At 35.5% G+C, this 18,476-nt stretch overlaps 1 protein-coding gene across 1 annotated transcript; it reads left to right on the top strand.

Annotated features, from left to right (window-relative positions):
• Positions 1 to 269: 269 nt before the first annotated feature.
• LOC310640406 (protein spire homolog 1-like) lies at positions 270 to 16,823 on the top strand (the record flags this gene model as incomplete). Its single annotated transcript, XM_083362615.1, has 12 exons — positions 270 to 531; positions 1,906 to 1,949; positions 5,503 to 5,667; positions 7,306 to 7,541; positions 8,287 to 8,341; positions 8,486 to 8,608; positions 8,946 to 9,075; positions 9,669 to 9,844; positions 12,561 to 12,622; positions 14,404 to 14,431; positions 14,725 to 14,861; positions 16,646 to 16,823. The coding sequence occupies 12 exons, from the start codon at positions 270 to 272 to the stop codon at positions 16,821 to 16,823; spliced, it is 1,596 nt and encodes a 531-aa protein (XP_083218741.1).
• Between the last annotated feature and the right edge of the window lie 1,653 nt (positions 16,824 to 18,476).

The following is an 18,476-nucleotide window of genomic DNA, read 5'->3' as shown; positions in this document are numbered from 1 at the left end:
TGGTTTATCAAAAATAAATTATTTTAATAAATAAATATTTTTTAAGATCTATCCCAGCTATCTATCTATTCTTCTACATGAATCTGTTGCAGAGATCTAAAGTATTATAAATAAATTGACCTTGATTTTTGATCTAGGGCAAAAATAATACTGTATATGAGATCAAGCAGTTACTTCCCCTTTAAGATATACATCCACATCAAAGGATATAAATTAGACACAATGAAAGTACTTATCAGTTGTAAAGATTTCCCTTAGTACTATGAAACATGGAAGAAAGGACAAAGCCAGCATTTACAATGGTTAATACAAATGATATCAATAAGGTGTCTTTAGCTCAGTTTCTAAGATTTTACCAACAACCCATAAGTGAAGAACAAGCCTGGGCTATTTGCTTTCACTGCTGTTGTAAAATGGATCAGATATTAGCTCAGGGACTGGATTCTGTAGTTCAAATGAAGTTTCTAGATATTGATGACCTCTATATTCATTCTGACGGAAGTATATCTTTCACTATCAAACATAACTATGGTAAGAAATTGCAATTAAAATGACTAAAGTTACTCTTTCTATTTATATGTTTCTAAAATTTCTTATTTCCCTTAATATTTCAATGTATTATGCATTACCTTAATTAAGATGTTAATTTTTAATGTATTTACCTGGAAACATAGTCCTACTCACTATCTGTGACTTGTGAGTAAATAATGAGCAATTTTATTATCTTTTCCAAAAGGGAAATAGAATAAGTCACAGAATTTAAGATCATTGCAGATGTTTTTATGTGATTACAGATTATGAAATTTTAATGTAGTAGTACATTGTCTAAATTGATTTATTTTTCTTTCTAAAACAAGAATTCCAAAACATAATTCCATTGAATTGTTAATAGAACCAAAAAATTATTTACAGTAGAGAAAAGGTACTTATTAAATGCAAGCAACTCCTGTTAATTCAGATGTGAATATTTTATTTTAATGTAATCAAGGCAGCAGTTTGTACAATAAGCAGTTCCACATTTCATATTTGTTGATAATGACAAGCTGTTGTTTGAAAGACACAGCTGAGTAAGAGCAGGAGAGTTAAAAGAATTTATTTTTTTAAAAAACCCTTGATTTTCATTTCTTCTCTTAAAATGATAGGTATAAATTTTTCCTTTTGAAAAAGACCTCTAGAAGACTTGAAATTTTATATAGCCTCTTAAATCATAGGAACAAATTATACCAGATATGTTATATAAAAACTTTAATAAAACACTGGACTATTTACTATATATCGAAAGATTTGAAATCTATCATCACACCTAAAAGCTAGAAAAATGTACATGTGTTAATTCATATTCTGATAATGTATTTATGCTGATTTATAGAAATAATTATTATAGAAATAGAAATGTAGTAACCTTCCCATAATAACTAGGGAATATGTGCCTGTCCAGTCTGCTGGCCAAATAAATTCAAAATCTCTGTTCTGAGGTCTATCTTTAAACCAGACTCTTTAAATTAAAGACAGTACTCTGTAAGATACATGACTACCTTCATCCAGTGATTTTTTAAAATATTATAATCCTATATGTTGGCCTATTTTTGCAGATGTATTTGACTACTATCATGTACCAGTAATATGGCTGTGAAGGGAGAAACCAGTAGGTTAAGAAAGGATGCTATATGTAGTCTAGAGGAAGTGATAAATGTTGATGTTGTAGTGTTTCCTCTCTCCCCCATATTCCATTTGATTAAGGAATTTTTCCACCTGTCCACAGTGGCATATTTTGTTCAGCTGTCCTTATTTGACAAGTTTTTTAATAAAAAAAACCCAAGTGTCAATCTATTGTCAATATCTTCCAGGGTCACCCTAAACATGCAAATGAAATTTAAACTGAAATTGACTAAACATTTGTTTCAGATGGTCACATAAATCAACAGCCAAGGGAGATTTTAGAGGATCAGGTAAGATTAAGGTGCTTGACGCAATTGATGGCATACTCTTGACATTAGCAAAATAAATCTATACAGGCAGCTCTCGAATTACAACCACAATTGACCCCAAAATTTCTGTTGCTAAGTGAAATATTTATTAAGTGAGTTTTGCCCCATTTTATGACTTTTCTTGCCACAGTTGTTTAGTGAATTGCTGCAGTTGGTAACTTAGTAATATGGTTGTTAAGGAATCTGGTTTCCCCATTGACTTTGCTTATCAGAAGTTTACAAAAGGTGATCACATGGCCCCAGGACACTGCAACTGTCATAAATATGAGTCAGTTGCCAAGTGCCTGAATTTTGATCACATGACCATGGGGATGTTGTGAAAAACGGTCATAGTCACTTTTTTCAGTGCCATTGTAACTTTGAACAGTCACTAAATGAACTGTTGTAAGTTGAAGTCTACCTGTACTGATTACAGTCATGGCCGAAATTGTTGGCACCCCAGAAATTTTTCCAGAAAATCAAGTATTTCTCACAGAAAAGTATTGCAGGAAGACATGTTTTGCTATACACAGGTTTATTCCCTTTGTGTGTATTGGAACACAACAAAAAAGGGAGGAAAAAAAGCAAATTGGACATAATGTCAAACAAAACTCCAAAAATGGGCCGGACAAAATTATTGACACCCTTTCAAAATTGTGGGTAAACAAGATTGTTTCAAGCATGTGATGCTCCTTTAAACTCACCTGGGGCAAGTAACAGGTGTGGGCAATATAAAAATCACACCTGAAAGCAGATAAAAAGGAGAGAAGTTCACTTAGTCTTTGCATTGTGTGTCTGTGTGTGCCACACTAAGCATTGACAACAGAAAGAGGAGAAGAGAACTGTCTGAGGACTTGAGAACCAAAATTGTGGACAAATATCAACAATCTCAAGGTTACAAGTCCATCTCCAGAGATCTAGATTTGCCTTTGTCCACAGTGCGCAACATTATCAAGAAGTTTGCAACCCATGGCACTGTAGCGAATTTCCCTGGTCGTGGACGGAAGAGAAAAAATGATGAAAGGGTGCAACACAGGATAGTCCGGATGGTGGATAAGCAGCCCCAAACAAGTTCCAAAGGAATGCAAGCTGTCCTGCAGGCTCAGGGAGCATCAGTGTCAGTGCAAACTATCTGTCGACATTTAAATGAAATGCTATGGCAGGAGACCCAGGAGGACCCCACTGCTGACACAGAGACATAAAAAAGCAAGATTACAGTTTGCCAAAATGTACTTGAGTAAGCCAAAATCCTTCTGGGAAAACGTCTTGTGGACAGATGAGACCAAGATAAGAGCTTTTTGGTAAAGCACATCATTCTACTGTTTACCGAAAACGAAATGAGGCCTACAAAGAAAAGAACACAGTACCTACAGTGAAATGTGGTGGAGGTTCAATGATGTTTTGGGGTTGTTTTGTTGCCTCTGGCACTGGGTGCCTTGAATGTGTGCAAGGCATCATGAAATCTGAGGATTACCAAAGGATTTTGGGTCGCACTGTAGAGCCCAGTGTCAGAAAGCTGGGTTTGCGTCTGAGATCTTGGGTCTTCCAGCAGGTCAATGACCCCAAACATACGTCAAAAAGCACCCAGAAATGGATGGCAAGAAAGTGCTGGAGAGTTCTGAAGTGGCCAGCAATGAGTCCAGATCTGAATCCCATTGAACACCTGTGGAGACATCTTAAAATTGCTGTTGGGAAAAGGTGCCCTTCCAGTAAGAGAGACCTGGAGCAGTTTGCAAAGGAAGAGTGGTCCAAAATTCCGGGTGAGAGGTGTAAGAAGCTTATTAATGGTTACAGGAAGCGACTGATTTCAGTTATTTTTTTCCAAAGGGTGTGCAATCAAATATTAAGTTAAGGGTGCCAATAATTTTGTCCGGCCCATTTTTGGAGTTTTGTTTGACATTATGTCCAATTTGCTTTTTTTCCTTTTTTCCAATACACACAAAGGGAATAAACCTGTGTATAGCAAAACATGTGTTCCTGCAACACTTTTCTGTGAGAAATACTTGATTTTCTGGAAAAAAATTCTGGGGTGCCAACAATTTCGGCCATGACTGTATGTAGTGATTGGTTTGGCTGTTAGATAATTCATTTCTCTTGGATGGGATTTCATTCTTCTTGTAACCATGAATAAAAATCTGGGATTGTCTTCATTAGTAGCCTTATGGCAAAAATACTTAATGGAATAGCTAAAGCTGAGGATATTTCCATATCCATAATATTTTCACTTCTCTATTTTTTAAAGTTGATGGCAATCCTTGTTATGTTCATCAGCCTCAAATCCAAGAAATACTATCTGATCAGCATCCCATCCATACTTACTGACTACTGGTGATTATTATTTCCCCTTCATCTTATGCATCCTTTTGCTCTTATTCTCCCATCATTTTGATCATAAAACAGTTTTCAGGAGCTGTGGTGGTACAGTGGTTAGAATGCAATATTGCAGACTAACTCTGCCCAATGCCAGGAGTTTGATCCTGACTGGCTCAAGGTTGACTCAGCCTTCCATTCTTCCGAGGTTGGTAAAATGAGGACCCAGATTATTGGGGGCAATATGTTGATTCTGTAAACCACTTATAGAATGCTGTAAAGCATTATGAAATGGTATATGTCTAAGTGTTATTGCTGTTTCACGCAGCACAGAACCATATTAGTCGGTTATAGTAAAACTATCAAGCCATCATGTCATTATTCTTCTGTCGCACTTTTAAAAAGTAACAGCAATAGAAACTTTTATTAGAGGAGTGGGAAAGACACTAACTTGAACCTAGGAGCTGGGAAGTGGAATCAATCAAGAGCTTTTGCAAACAGAAAAACTGACTGCCCACAGAGCTACATCCTTGAAAAGATCAACCGAAACAAGCACCATTTTTGCTTTGATTTCAGACACGTCACAGCAGATTCAGGAGAAAAACCCTCTTCATTCTCAAGTCTAGCTGATATTTTATAATAGCCCAGATCTAGAAGTGATTCTGAATTGTAATAAGGTTCTCGTGAAGAGGTGAATAAGACTTCAGTCAGTTATTTCATATATATAGGTTATCTCAAGAGTGTATTATTGTAAGAGGCCGATTATTCAAGGCAACCCCATACTATATATTGAACATTTGGGCTGGTGGCACTGTACTTGTAGCTTAATCATGTAAGAAATTAAGATAGCTTGGAAGTAGGGATGCAAAAAATGTGCCTTCCCGTTTAACCTTAATATGTGCATGATGATACTCTTTGGCAGTGGACTAGATGGGGATCTCCCCCAGCTGATATCAGGACATCCCGTGCTCTAACCTTTTTCCAGTTTTAATATTGCCAGCTGCCTCAAGTTACTATATTAGTTTATATGTTTTATTATTTTAGTTTTGTATTTGTTTTTATTTATAATTTTATTTTAAAACTCCTTTAAGAATACTTAGACAATTGAAAAACAGTAGCTAAATTCTTCTAATACCAGTCACTGAGGCAGCCATTTGTGTATCGATTTTGACAAAATTGTCCTAGATTTTTAGAATTGACAGATCACTCAATATTTCCTTTCTAGTTGACAGAATCATTAGGAAAGTTGATCTACAAAGCTCTGGACTGGGGAATCGAGAGCCATATGGAGAGAGAGCTGAGTGAGTCACTGGCAAAGCTAATAACGGTTATGCTCAAACTGAATGCAGAGACCTCAAACACCACAGTTGCTTTCCAGGATGTAATCAAGGTCTTGTATGTTTCACATAATTTATATATTTAGCCATTTGTTCTAAATATCCTTTGGACAAGTAGAAAAAAAACTTACACATATATATAAAGTATTAAGGTGCAGCTTGACCACTTTAATTAATTAATTAATTTTAGCAGTTGGTTTAAATAATTTAATTAATGGAAAACATTGACGTAATACTTTCAAATACAGTCATTCTAGAAGTTCACATTGAAGTATGTACATTTATAATGTAATTAAATACTTATGAAGCCAATTAGTTTTATAAGTCCATTTCAATCCACAATGGTTGGGAAAGCAAAAATAATCAAAACACAAAACTGTGCCAATGCTAAATCTCATAGAACATTGATTATTTAGATTGGTTTCACTTGTTTTGTTCACACCCTCTGTGTTCAGTGTAGATCTGCTAATCCGGAGTTTTGTTATTTTTAATATAATACAGTGTTTGGCCCAGAATTCCTACTGATTTGATAGTCTGCTACATCTGCAGAGCAGCATGTTGGAGATATACAGAGTCCTTAGTGCTCTCTGAGCTTGGTTGTTTGCATGTTTCATTACCTGATTAGGTAATAAAACCTAATTAGCATTTAATTTGATTTTGGTTTATAAGTAGCTTATCATGATCAATAGATATATAGTGATGAAGCGCATTTATACACCATTCAAAAAATACAACAAAAAGCTAGGAAGGAAACAAAAAGACTAGAATACATTCTCTCCAGCAAATAGTATCCAATTAAGAATAGAGTAAAAACAGAAAAATAATCAGGCAGAACAAAAAATACCCTAATCTAGGAATTAGCAAGGAGAAAGCTGACCCCCAATAACACTGATAAGGCAAGCTACCATATATAAACAGGGAACAAACCCCACACTCCCTAGCAGTGATGAAGTAACCTAATTGGGTAATGAAAGGACCACATTTCTACCCGAGCTACATATATTCTCTTCAGTTGGAAGCTGGTTCCTTTTAAAAATATCTTCCTATGACCTATGTCATCCAAACTATGGCTTATATGCTAAATCAATATAAAATGTAACTGGTCCAAGTTTATGTTTTCCCATGAAACTCTAATTATTATACTACAAGTATTTAGTGATTTCCCCTTCTGTTTATTAAATACCTAAGATAAAGCATAACATTTGCATTTTTAAAAATTTAGATTTATGTAAAATCAAATTTATCCCTTGATTTGACACTTTATTTATTTGATTTGGCTCCGCCTATGCATCACCCAAGGCAAGAGTAGCTCTTGATATGAATTCAGTTTCTTTATTTGCTCTTTTTATGTTAGTTTCAAAAGGCAACAGACAAGATATTTTTTCTAGAATACATTGGCTATGTTCACTTTTCTTTTTACCGTGTCTCTTATAGCATTTTATTAAATCACAGGTTGTATTATACATAGGTCTCAAATGAACAGGTTTATCTGTTGAGTAACATTCAAAAGCTGCTCTACTCCATACTTGCCAAAATACCTTTCTAATTTCTGATGCTTTCTAATCTATTACAGTACTATAATAGAGCAGAGAGAGGTTCAGGATTTGCATCTTCGATCTATAAATTCAGTAGTTAGTTTAATAAATTAATTGAATATGTGTCCAGAACTCTTTATTGTCTGTCCATTTTAGATCTGTGAGGATCACTTCCACAGACCATCCAAAGCTGCCAGTCATTATACAACCATCTGCCAAATGCTGTTCTCTGAGTACATTGAGCTTCAGAAACTTATGTTAACCATACAGAGTTGCAAAGAGGTATTTGGGGGATGTGAGAACACAGTAGCTAAATCTTTCTTTATCACTACTTCAGTATCTTCATCCCATCATAATTTTTCTTTTGAAATTGGAGTAAAAATGTACATAAGGTTGGAAAGGCAATCAAAGGGTTTATGCTGAACAAACTAAGGCATTTTTTTAAAATGTATTTCAGAATTTGGGAAGAATGAATGTAGAAGACTGTTCTGTCAGGCAGAAGACAAACAATTGGGTAGGGACAGTCTGTTATTTTCAATACCAGTTTTCTTTTTTTTAAATAGTAATTTTATTAAAAGTTATAGTTCAAAAAATAAAAATTAATACAAACTAAAAAAGAAAAAATGCAGAAATGAAAAAAACAAAGAATAGAAAGAAATGAAAAAGCATACAGTAAAGAAAAAGAAATATAAAAAGCATTGACCACCTTTATCACAAGTATAAATAATTTTAGTAATATATCGCTCTTATAAAATACAACAAATGATCTCTTTTTCCCATATCCCATCTTGTATCTATAAACAAACCCTTAAAAACCTCATCATTCACCTTTGATCAGCAAAAGTCCATTAAAAGATAACACATATTTTAACCTTGATCAAATAAATCAACTTTTTTTCTTTCCTTTTACTTTTAACAATCTTGATCTTTAATGCCTTCAAATGTTCTCCTAAAACTTGATTTCTTTTCATTTTCCTCTGTCTCTTCTCATAAAATTCTTCAAAGCTTTAATAAGTCTCTTTTGTAAATCCAACCAGGCACTTTCAGGAAACTTGTAAGGAAAAAAAAAAGATTGCATTACGAAATAAGGCCAGTGTTTTGTCTTGTTTCAGATTATGAATCCCTCTCATCTATTAGCATTTTAGCATATTATATCAGTGGAAATCCTGAATATTATAAAATAATCTGTAAAGTAACAACAGGTTTTTTTTAATATGCATAACTTGTATTTTAGCAATCATATAATATGATGCATCTGCAGGCTAATATGAAGCCTTCAGGATGGGCTTACCCATTTCAGGATGATTTGTAGTAGGATATATTTGGTGCCTTACAGAAAAGTGTGAAGCTGCAGAAGGTTGAGCAAACTCTGCACAGCATTCCTCTAGGAGAAGGTATCCTTTCATCCTACAGTATGGTGGTGGATGATATCAAAAACAAACGCTACAGCCTCCATTCAGTAAGTAATGGGTCATATCAGATTTAGCTTTTATTGGGTGTATTTCTGAGACATTTTCTTTCAATGGGATGAGGATTGTAGAGGCCCCAGGCATGTTGATCCCTGGGACCACCACTCCATGTCTTTCCATGTTTAATTTTACTAGCTTCTTTGGCTGTCTATGTTCTTTTGTCTCTATCACTCTACTGTCTTGCCGGAGTGGATGACACTTTTTCTTTCCTTTTTTTTAAAATTAAATCAGCATGGTGCTGGATTTGGCAGTATTTGAGGCCATAAAGGCCTTGGTCCAGTCTTTGATTCCCACCATCTTTCATTTAAAACTCACTGTATTTGTTAGGTATCAGTATGGAAATTAAAGGAGAAGACCTTCCGAGAATGCAGCCTGCATGAGCAGCTCATGATAGAAGTGAAAAATCCACCCAAACTTCGACCAATCTTTGTACAGAAAAGTGGCAACAATTATAAGGGTAAAACCAGGAAGACATTCTTGATAATGCAGATGTCTTGGGATGTTTTACTGTGTACTATATGAATTTGAAAGAATAAAAAAGCAGTTTTCCTTAAAGGTAGATTTGGCTGTAATGGCATGCCTTTTCCGTAATTTATCATGGGTTACTAGGTTAGAGCTTCCAGGGACTTTTGGCAGCATGAAGCTATTGGACTCCATATTTTTCAGCATATACCTGGAAAAAATCATACCCATTTTATAGAATTAAACTCAAAAATGTAAATAATAGTTTACATTTGTACAATTCTCCCAAATGAATTGTGTACCCCCTTATTAAGAGCAAAATAAAATAACACCATCTTGACAAAGGAAATTTTTAAAAAGTACTTATTTCGTATGGAATCCTGGAAGAAGCATAAGAGATTCTTAAATAACAGAAATGAAAGAACACATTTGAACCGGACATACTGTATGTCATTAAATAATATATTCTCTGTTGTATGTAGTGAGAACTAATATTTGTAAGTATCTTATTATCTCTGAAGAAGATCAGAATAGATTAACATACGGTATCTACTTACATTTTTGACTATGGTTTTTTTTTTTCTACAGGAGATACTCAGAAGTTCATCTTGAATTCTCCACATAATAGTATCTTCTCTGAACAGAATATCAGTACTGGCTTCTCAGAAGCTAAAAAACCACGACTGAGCTACATTCAGTCAGATTTGGAACCAAAAATAAAACTAGGAGAGCTATGTAAGGAGGGTAGGGGATCAGAAACCAAGGCAAGAACAAACAAATGATGCATATCTATTGTCCTTTTTCAATACCCATTCATTTATCTATATCTTCCTATTGAAATGTCCAGTGGTTTGGAGAATTTATTGCTGCTGCTCCTCCTCCTTTTTGGATTTGGCTCTGAAGCTACACAGAACCCTACAAAGCACTGTGTCTTTCCTATGTGCTCATAATTAAAGATGTGCAACCCTTGGAATTTATATCTAAATTGAGTGTCTTAACATACTGTTACCTTAATAGTTATTTTTTTATTTACTTAGTATATTATTAAATAGAGATCCAGTTTGGCCTAGAGCAGGGGTCTTCAAACTTGGCCCTTTTATGACTTGTGGACTTCAACTCCCAGAATTCCTCAGCCAGCCAGGCTGGCTGAGGAATTCTGGGAGTTGAAGTCCACAAGTCATAAAAGGGCCAAGTTTGAAGACCCCTGGCCTAGAGGTTATGGCCAGAAACCAAAAGACTGTGAGCCTTAAGCATGAAAGCCAGCTGGGTGACCTTGGTCATTCTCTCTCAGCTCAATCTATCACACAAGTTTGTTGTGGAAAAAATAGGAGGAGGAAGGATTTTTACGTAAAGTCACTATCTTGATTTATAATAAAGGCAACATATAAATAAATACATTAAAATTTCCTCTTTTTGGAAGGAAATATGCAAGTTATATAACTTACTGTGTTTACAAAACTTAGCCACAGCTGGTCCATACTAGTTTGTTTGAATTTCTTATTTTTTTAAGCTATTCACGTCAAACCAGAAACTCTTCATTGGCTTCTAAGCTATCTCTAAATTCCAGAAGACTTGGTTTTATTAAAAAAAATTACCATGAGCAATTTCTGAATGTCTCTCCTTTTAATTTATCATTGTCATCTATTTACAATCAGACATGTTCAAGATGGTCATTACCAAGCATTGCAGATTTGATGGGAACAAGATATTTAGAAATAAAAGATTCCTGCCAAAGAGAAACAAGCAACTCGACTTCAAGGGCTGAGGTAATTTCCTACTATGAGGAAGTGTACATTGGTTTGTTGATATTTATTAAAAACAGACATGAGTATCCATATAAATTAAATGCTTGACAGATTTGCTTTTGCAACACTGGTCTGTCTAGTTAACTTTGTTCTCCTATATCAGGGGTGTCAAACTCAATTTCATTAAGGGCCGCATCAGCATTGCGGTTGCCCACAGGGGGCCGGGTGGGTATGGCCAGGGTGGGTGTGGCCTACTGGGTGGGCATGGCTAGAGTGCGTATGGCCTACTGGGTGGGCGTGGCCAGCTCTACATTGTTCACATCAAGGGTGCCTATGGGGGCCTGGGCAGGAGTGGGACAGATCTGGGTGTCTCTGGCAGAAGGAGGGTCTCTGGGCCAGGGCCAAGGCAGTGATGGCAGTTCCCTCACTGTTTCCAGGATGGCTTCGCGGGCCACATGAAACCACTTCGCGGGCCGGATCCGGGCCCCGGGCCTTGTGTTTGACATGTCTGTCCTATACTATCAGCCAATAGATCAGGGTTGAGCAATGTATGGATCATAGGCTGTCTCCTTTTTGTAGAACCCTGAAGCTTCTTTCCAGGATTGCTTACCATTTACTGCTCCTGCCAAAATAACAAGTAGATTTATTTATTTTATTTTATTTTATTAAATTTATATACCGCCCTATTCCCGTAGGACTCAGGGCGGTTTACAGGGAAAATTAAAAGCATAACATACAAAAATTAAAATCAGTTAAAACAATTAATTAATTCAAGTCCCCGCAGTTTAAAACTAAAACCCAATTAAAAATTAAAACCCCTCAGTCTGGGCCAGACAGCTTGAAGAGCCAAGTTAATGTGCCGCATTTTATTTTTTTAAGAAAATCACCCCATCTCTCAAAAGAGAAGAAAATGAGATTAAAAAGTTCCATTCCCCTTAGTGATATATTATCATATCTCACTTTTATGAACTCCTATTAGTGATTTTATATTGCATATAACTTTTTTTTTAAGGGACGCGGTGGCTCAGTGGGTTAGGACGCTGAACTTGTCGATCGGAAGGTCGGCAGTTTGGCGGGTCGAATCCCGAGTGCCGCGTAGCAGAGTGAGCGCCTGTTACTCGTCCCAGCTTCTGCCCACCTAGCAGTTCGAAAGCACGTAAAAATGCAAGTAGAAAAATAGGGACCACTATGGTGGGAAGGTAACAGCGTTCCGTGCGCCTTTGGTGTCTAGTCATGCCGGCCACATGACCATGGAGACGTCCTCGGACAAGCGCTGGCTCTTCGGCTTTGAAACGGAGATGAGCACCGGCCCCTAGAGTCGGAAATGACTAGCACGCATGTGCGGGGGAACCTTTACCTTTACCTTTATATAACTTTTTTTACTCAGATTAAGCATGCAAAATAATGTCAATATTCCTGGTGAGAATATTTTGAAGAAAGCAATTAGTCTAGCATACCATAGTTTATTTTTTGTATTTTTCTCGCTTTACATTTGTGTGCAGAGAAAGAGTATCTGCAATAAGGTAGGCTTCCATAATGCAAAGCTATTCTCAGTCTTTTCAGTGATTGGAAGGGATGGTTTATATACTGTAGCTATAAAATTACTGCAGAAACTATAGTCCACATTTTAATCTCCAAACATTCTTCATTCTATGTATGAGTGTTATTACTTGCATTGATTTTTATCACATTATAAAAAGAAATTGGACCACTTGAAATAATTTCCCCCCTACAGCTTTGTCTCCTTTGTCGTAACCAATTCTTTATATGGCCCTATGTGTGTCATCTCTGTAGTAGGTAAGTAAACAGAACTTTTTTATAATTAAATTACTGTGCAAAAAACCCCACTCCTTTTTACCTATAATTTTTATAGGTAAGTTTTTGAAAAAAAATTAAATGCCTAAGCTACCCTGGGTGGTAGCTTTTAAATGTGCTTCTTCTTGTGTCTTTCATTATTTATTAGGGCTGTTAAATACTTTGAATTTGAGGGATTTGAACTACTGCAGAATGTGCAGTGGGGCAAAAGCAACTCTTGCCTCCAATTCATTAACGGACCTATGTCATTTTCCAGGATTGCATGGCTGCTGAGAAGAAGCTTCCAATCTTGGCAAATGAGCTATAAACAGGTGCTATGTTCTTGTTCCCATACATTCTACCACTCCTGAATCTGAAGCATAACACAGCTCTGTCATTTATTAGGGCTATGCGAAGCATTTAAAAGAATTGGGAAAGACTTTAAAACACTTGCCTGAGCTTTTCAGAGGATATGACAACTTTAATCTCACGTGCACTAATACATTTTAAGAAGCACCTCTTTTAAATTCTTTATGCTGGCCTACTATGTCCTGAAGATATGTTTAATTGCTTTGCTGTTTTAATATTCAATTTACTAATTCACCTAGATTTATTTATTTATTTAGCATATTTAGCATACTGCTAAGCTTGTAAGCCGCCCTGAGTCTTCAGAGAAGGGCGGGATATAAATGTAATAAAAATAAATAAATAAATAAATAAATAAATAAATATGGCATATCATACATGGACTAGCAATATATATTAACATTTCATCTAGATTACTAAAACACAATACAATATAAATGTTAGCAATAACACTTAGACTTATATACTGCTTCACAACACTTTACAGCCATCTCTAAGTGATTCTACAGAATCAGCATGTTGCCCCCAACAATCTGAGTCCTTAAGTTTACCTCAAAAGGATGGAAGTTTGAGTCAACCTTGAGCCAGTCAGAATCGAACTCCTGGAGTTAACAATGAGTTAGCCTGCATTACTGCATTCTAACCACTGCGTCACCAACGGCTCTTTAATGTTAAAAATGTTAATGGTAAATGTTAATGTTAAAAAGATCTGTGTTCAAATACCAATGTCTCTAGGCCATCTGAGCATCGAAGCACAGCATCATTTATATTTTTTTTTAAAAAACATACTGGATGGGTATATGACCTCAGCTTACAGCCACCTTCTCAACCACCATCCTTAAAAAGAAAGGTGAGAGACTGCACTAAAGTAATCCACAGCAGACACTGCCTAAAAGGTGCTTTTCAAACCTATTCTTCTATTTCACAGAAAAATTGTCACTCTCCTCCAGTTGTTTCAAAGCTAAAAAATAGTTTACCACTGCAATAGCAAATACTATTTTTATTGTTTGGTTTCCCCAAAATGAGATGAGATGTTCATTCCTGAGCACATGTTGGTTAAATTCAGAGTTAATTGCAGTAAAACATTTCATAAAAGACTTTGCAGTTGTGGCATTTGGGATATTTCCTTTGTGGGAAAGCCTGAAAATAATCATGTAGGCACCAGGAAAAAATAATAAGCCAATTTCTCAGTCCTGCAAATTATTTTGTACCTTGTGTGTGTGGTTTATTTTGTAACTTCTTTGTTATTTTTCATTTTATTCAATTCCTTTTTCATTTTTATTTTGTTCAGTGCCATTATTATTATTATTATTATTATTATTATTATTATTATTATTATTATTATTATTAAACTCCCTTGTTATTTCATTTTTTTCAATTGCTATTGCTATAATTGAGGTATTATGTTTCTATTTTAGTGTGATCTGCAAAGATTGCTGCATCAAAGTAAGTTAATTTATTTTCTTTTACTAATTCTATCTGTTTTATTGACCAATAAGACATTGTGTAAATTTAACCCATATTTTAAAAGTTTTGTTTAGGACCCATCAAGCAATTAATGTATAAAACATTTATTAAATTGCTTGATGGTACTTTGTGTCAAACTGATGTTGCATTGTCCTATTTAATAACATGCAGCTTCATTTTTGGTTTAATATTAACAGTGAATTCCTTTTAATTTATATTAATTGATCTAAAGAATTCCATCAATTGGTTAAGGTCCCGGAATTTTTCTCTAGATGTCTATGCCAGTCAGACCTTGTGCACGCCTTCCACTTAACTTCTTTAAAATTATACGACTGGGCAAGGAAGATGATCAGGGCCTGCACAACCAAAAAGCTGCACAGCTTGAAGTAGAACAATGGGATTCATCAAGGTGAGAGTTTGCCATGAGGATGTAACCACATCAATAATACAGATATTGTCTTTTCTACTTTGCCAGCTCCCCCATCTAGGTAAAGGTAAAGGTTCCCCCGCACATGTGTGCTAGTCGTTTCCGACTCTAGGGGCCGGTGCTCATCTCCGTTGCAAAGCCGAAGAGCCAGCGTTTGTCCGAGGACGTCTCCGTGGTCATGTGGCCGGCATGACTAGACACCAAAGGCGCACGGAATGCTGTTACCTTTCCACCGTAGTGGTCCCTATTTTTCTACTTGCATTTTTATGTGCTTTCGAACTGCTAGGTTGGCAGAAGCTGGGACAAGTAACAGGCGCTCACTCTGTTACGCGGCACTCGGGATTCGACCTGCCAAACTGCCGACATTCTGATCAACAAGCTTAGCATCCTAACCCACTGAGCCACCACGTCCCTTCCCCCATCTACTAGTCCATAATAAACTTGTATTGATAAAATGAAGCTTATATGCTGAGAAAATGATTTTTACATCCCATGATTTCTAAATGAGAAATTGGTATTGATTTTTATCTCTATAAATTAATTATTATCTATTTATCTATTAATTTCTAATAGAAACTAAACTACTGTGTCAGCTTCCCTGCTGCATAGCAACCTTCTTGCCTAAATTAACAGAGGCCATCTCAGAGTTGTTGTATCTGCCATCCCAAGGTTTGGCCTTCATACTTGAAATGGCCTCCTGCACAAGCATAGCACAGAACCTTATAACAGAATCACAGAGATCATTGTGAAGTAGGCATCCACTACTACAGGGGTTCCCAACTGGAGGTGCTTGCACCTCCTGTGGGTGCGAGATGATATTCCAGGGGTGTGTGTGAAAACTTAGGTTTTTCAAAATTATAGTGTATATGCATAATTCATTGCCGTTATTTCAATCTTTTGTAAGGGGTACGAGAATATGTCAGAAGTGTTCTAGGGGTGCGAGGTAAAGAAAAGGTTGGGAACCACTGCACTATTATGTATATTTAAAGGCCAAGAGGAATATTTAAAATATGACTTTATAATATCTTAAACTGTGGCCTGTGTTTGTTGAATAATCCATAATGGCCTGGCTTACACAGTATGCTATGCTATAAAACTATGGCCATATAGGATCTCTGAAAGCTTCCAGAGACTCTCCAAAATAGTAATTTTAATGAGGTAGGAAAAATTAGTAACTTCTATTTCATCTGACTTCAGGAAATTACTAACTTTAATTAATTTACTATTTAAATTTATATGTGATTATTTGTTAAAGTTTTATCCTGCCACTGTCTTTTATTTGGTTTGCATCTACTTTTTTTGCATGGCCTAAAAAATTGAAACTTGTGTGCCCTACCATAAACCCTATTTTAGAGCTGAGTTCACAAGTTGCGCTGACTCTAAGCCTGACAAACTTTTATAATTTAGTGTGATACGTGAAGACAGTAGCTTTTAGTTCCCATCATGTTGCAAATTAAATTTACAGAGTAGAAGATTCTTTAGTTTTGTATTGTTTTTCCAAATTAGATTTTCCATTTTTAAAATTAAACATTTAAACATATATAATAATGATTTGGAAGAAATGTTGTGGACATTTCTGTAAGCACGCAGCTTCTCTCTCTTTTTTTCAGACTTGAATGAAGAGAAGAAAGTTAGCCTGCACTCATATGTATTCACTCATTTTCTTCCAAAACATTTTTAAATGTACACCTTTTCAATGTGTTCAGAACCTATCAAGGTAGGAAAAATACATATTTGAAAATAATCTGAATTCTTCTCATTTCCAGAGTACCTCTTGTGTTTGAACCTCATTGCTTAACACCATCTTTTGCCTGCCGCATAAAAAGTATGATGGATTGGCCTTCTATGGACATCTGTATCAAATGTGAGCAATACCTTCTGGAAATGCGTTCCCATCATTTGCCTTATAGAAAAAGACATTTGTCATGGACTGATTTGAAATAATGGTTTTTACTGCTGTGTAAAATTGGACAAATGTAAACCATTGATCATACAGATTTAAACAAAGTGATCCTTGCTATTTTTCCCCTCTCTTCTCATCCAACACGACAAATTCTATTAACCTGATCTGGAAAACTATATTTATAAAAAAAAATGTAAAACACCACATGCATCTTTGATCCTCTTACTTGTAATCAATAAATACTTTCAAAAGCCATGTTTTAAGTCTTTTTGTCACAGTTTAAATCTATATATTTAATGTTAAACCTAAGTGGTTGCAAGTGTACACTTAAAATAAGGGACTGTCATCAAGCAAGGATATAGAAGATTATCACCTATAGTGTAGTTAAATGTACAGTGTTGTGAAAAGTTGAAACATTTAGATAAAGACATAGCCATTGCTAGGTATCTGAGAACTTATAAGTTCTAACTTATATGGTCTGTATGACAAATATTGGTAATACAGATCATAATGCTAAGCCAATATTTGCTAAGCCAGTATTTGTAAAAAAATTCTCTATCCTGATTCCCTCTTAATAAACTATTAAATGGTGGGATTTATACATCACACTAAATCAGAAATAAATTAGCCACATTAGGGCTTAGCATAATATGTAGAGCAGGCTTTGTATTAGAGATATGACATAACTTTGGAACAGTCTTTTCCAAATCAATGACTCAAAGGGTTTGTCTCCAACTTCTGTTGGATGTTGGATCTGTTTCTTTATCCCTTCTTCCAACTACTCAAACTAGGGGGGAAAAAACTCTAGAAAGACTGAAAATGTAAGTTCTCTAGATGTACTATCAACATGTTAGAATAGTCTTCCTAAACTCGTGTCTTCAGATGTCTTGGATTTCAATTCCTGGCAACTTCAGCCACCATGAAGTTTAGCACTTGCCTTCCTAGCTATCACTTTAAACAAAACTTTAGAAAATACAAAAGATCTTAGGTCATATATTTTTCTCCATTCCTGAATTCCAGCAATTAAATGGTGTATTGCCTCAAAATACTATCATTACATGTTATATGATAAATTAGTACATGTTATCAGTGTTCTACACAACATTTTCTAATTTATTTGTAATCCCATTTGACAAAAATTTGACATAGTAAAAACATTCATTAGTGAATTCAAGGTTTTGACATTTTTTATCATGTCCCAAAACCATTGGTGTAAAGTTGTTCTCTAGAACTGACATGGCCATTACAGCTGTGGTTCTTCATTTAGAATAAGAAAGGACATTCTCCAGAGATTGCTTATCTATAATTTCCAGCAACCACAGCAGGATGGCTAAAGGGAAGGAAGGCTGAAACTCAAATTCAGCAGATATGTGGAGGGCAGAACCTCAGTCTTTTGAGAGAGAAAATTCTTAGACAATCTTAAGTGGTCTCATTTTGATGATTAGACATGGGGAAAAATATCTAGCATAATTTGTTCCTCTGACAAGTTGAGAATCACCTGTCCAAGATTTAACCATAATGTGCTAAGAAAACTAATTAAAATTATTCAATATGCCATGAGGATCTTTCTGATACAAAGTTAGTTTCATGAGCCTGTTGTTTGCAGAAATGCTTCATGTGTAGTTCTCCAGAAGAGGGAGCAACAAATCCTGAAATTTTCATTTCTGCTATTTAGGGCCTTATGGTCTCTTTTA

Source organism: Vipera ursinii (genome assembly GCF_947247035.1).
Source record: "Vipera ursinii genome assembly, chromosome: 4".
Classification (NCBI taxonomy): domain Eukaryota; kingdom Metazoa; phylum Chordata; class Lepidosauria; order Squamata; family Viperidae; genus Vipera; species Vipera ursinii.
This window is presented reverse-complemented; position numbering and strand designations above follow the sequence as displayed.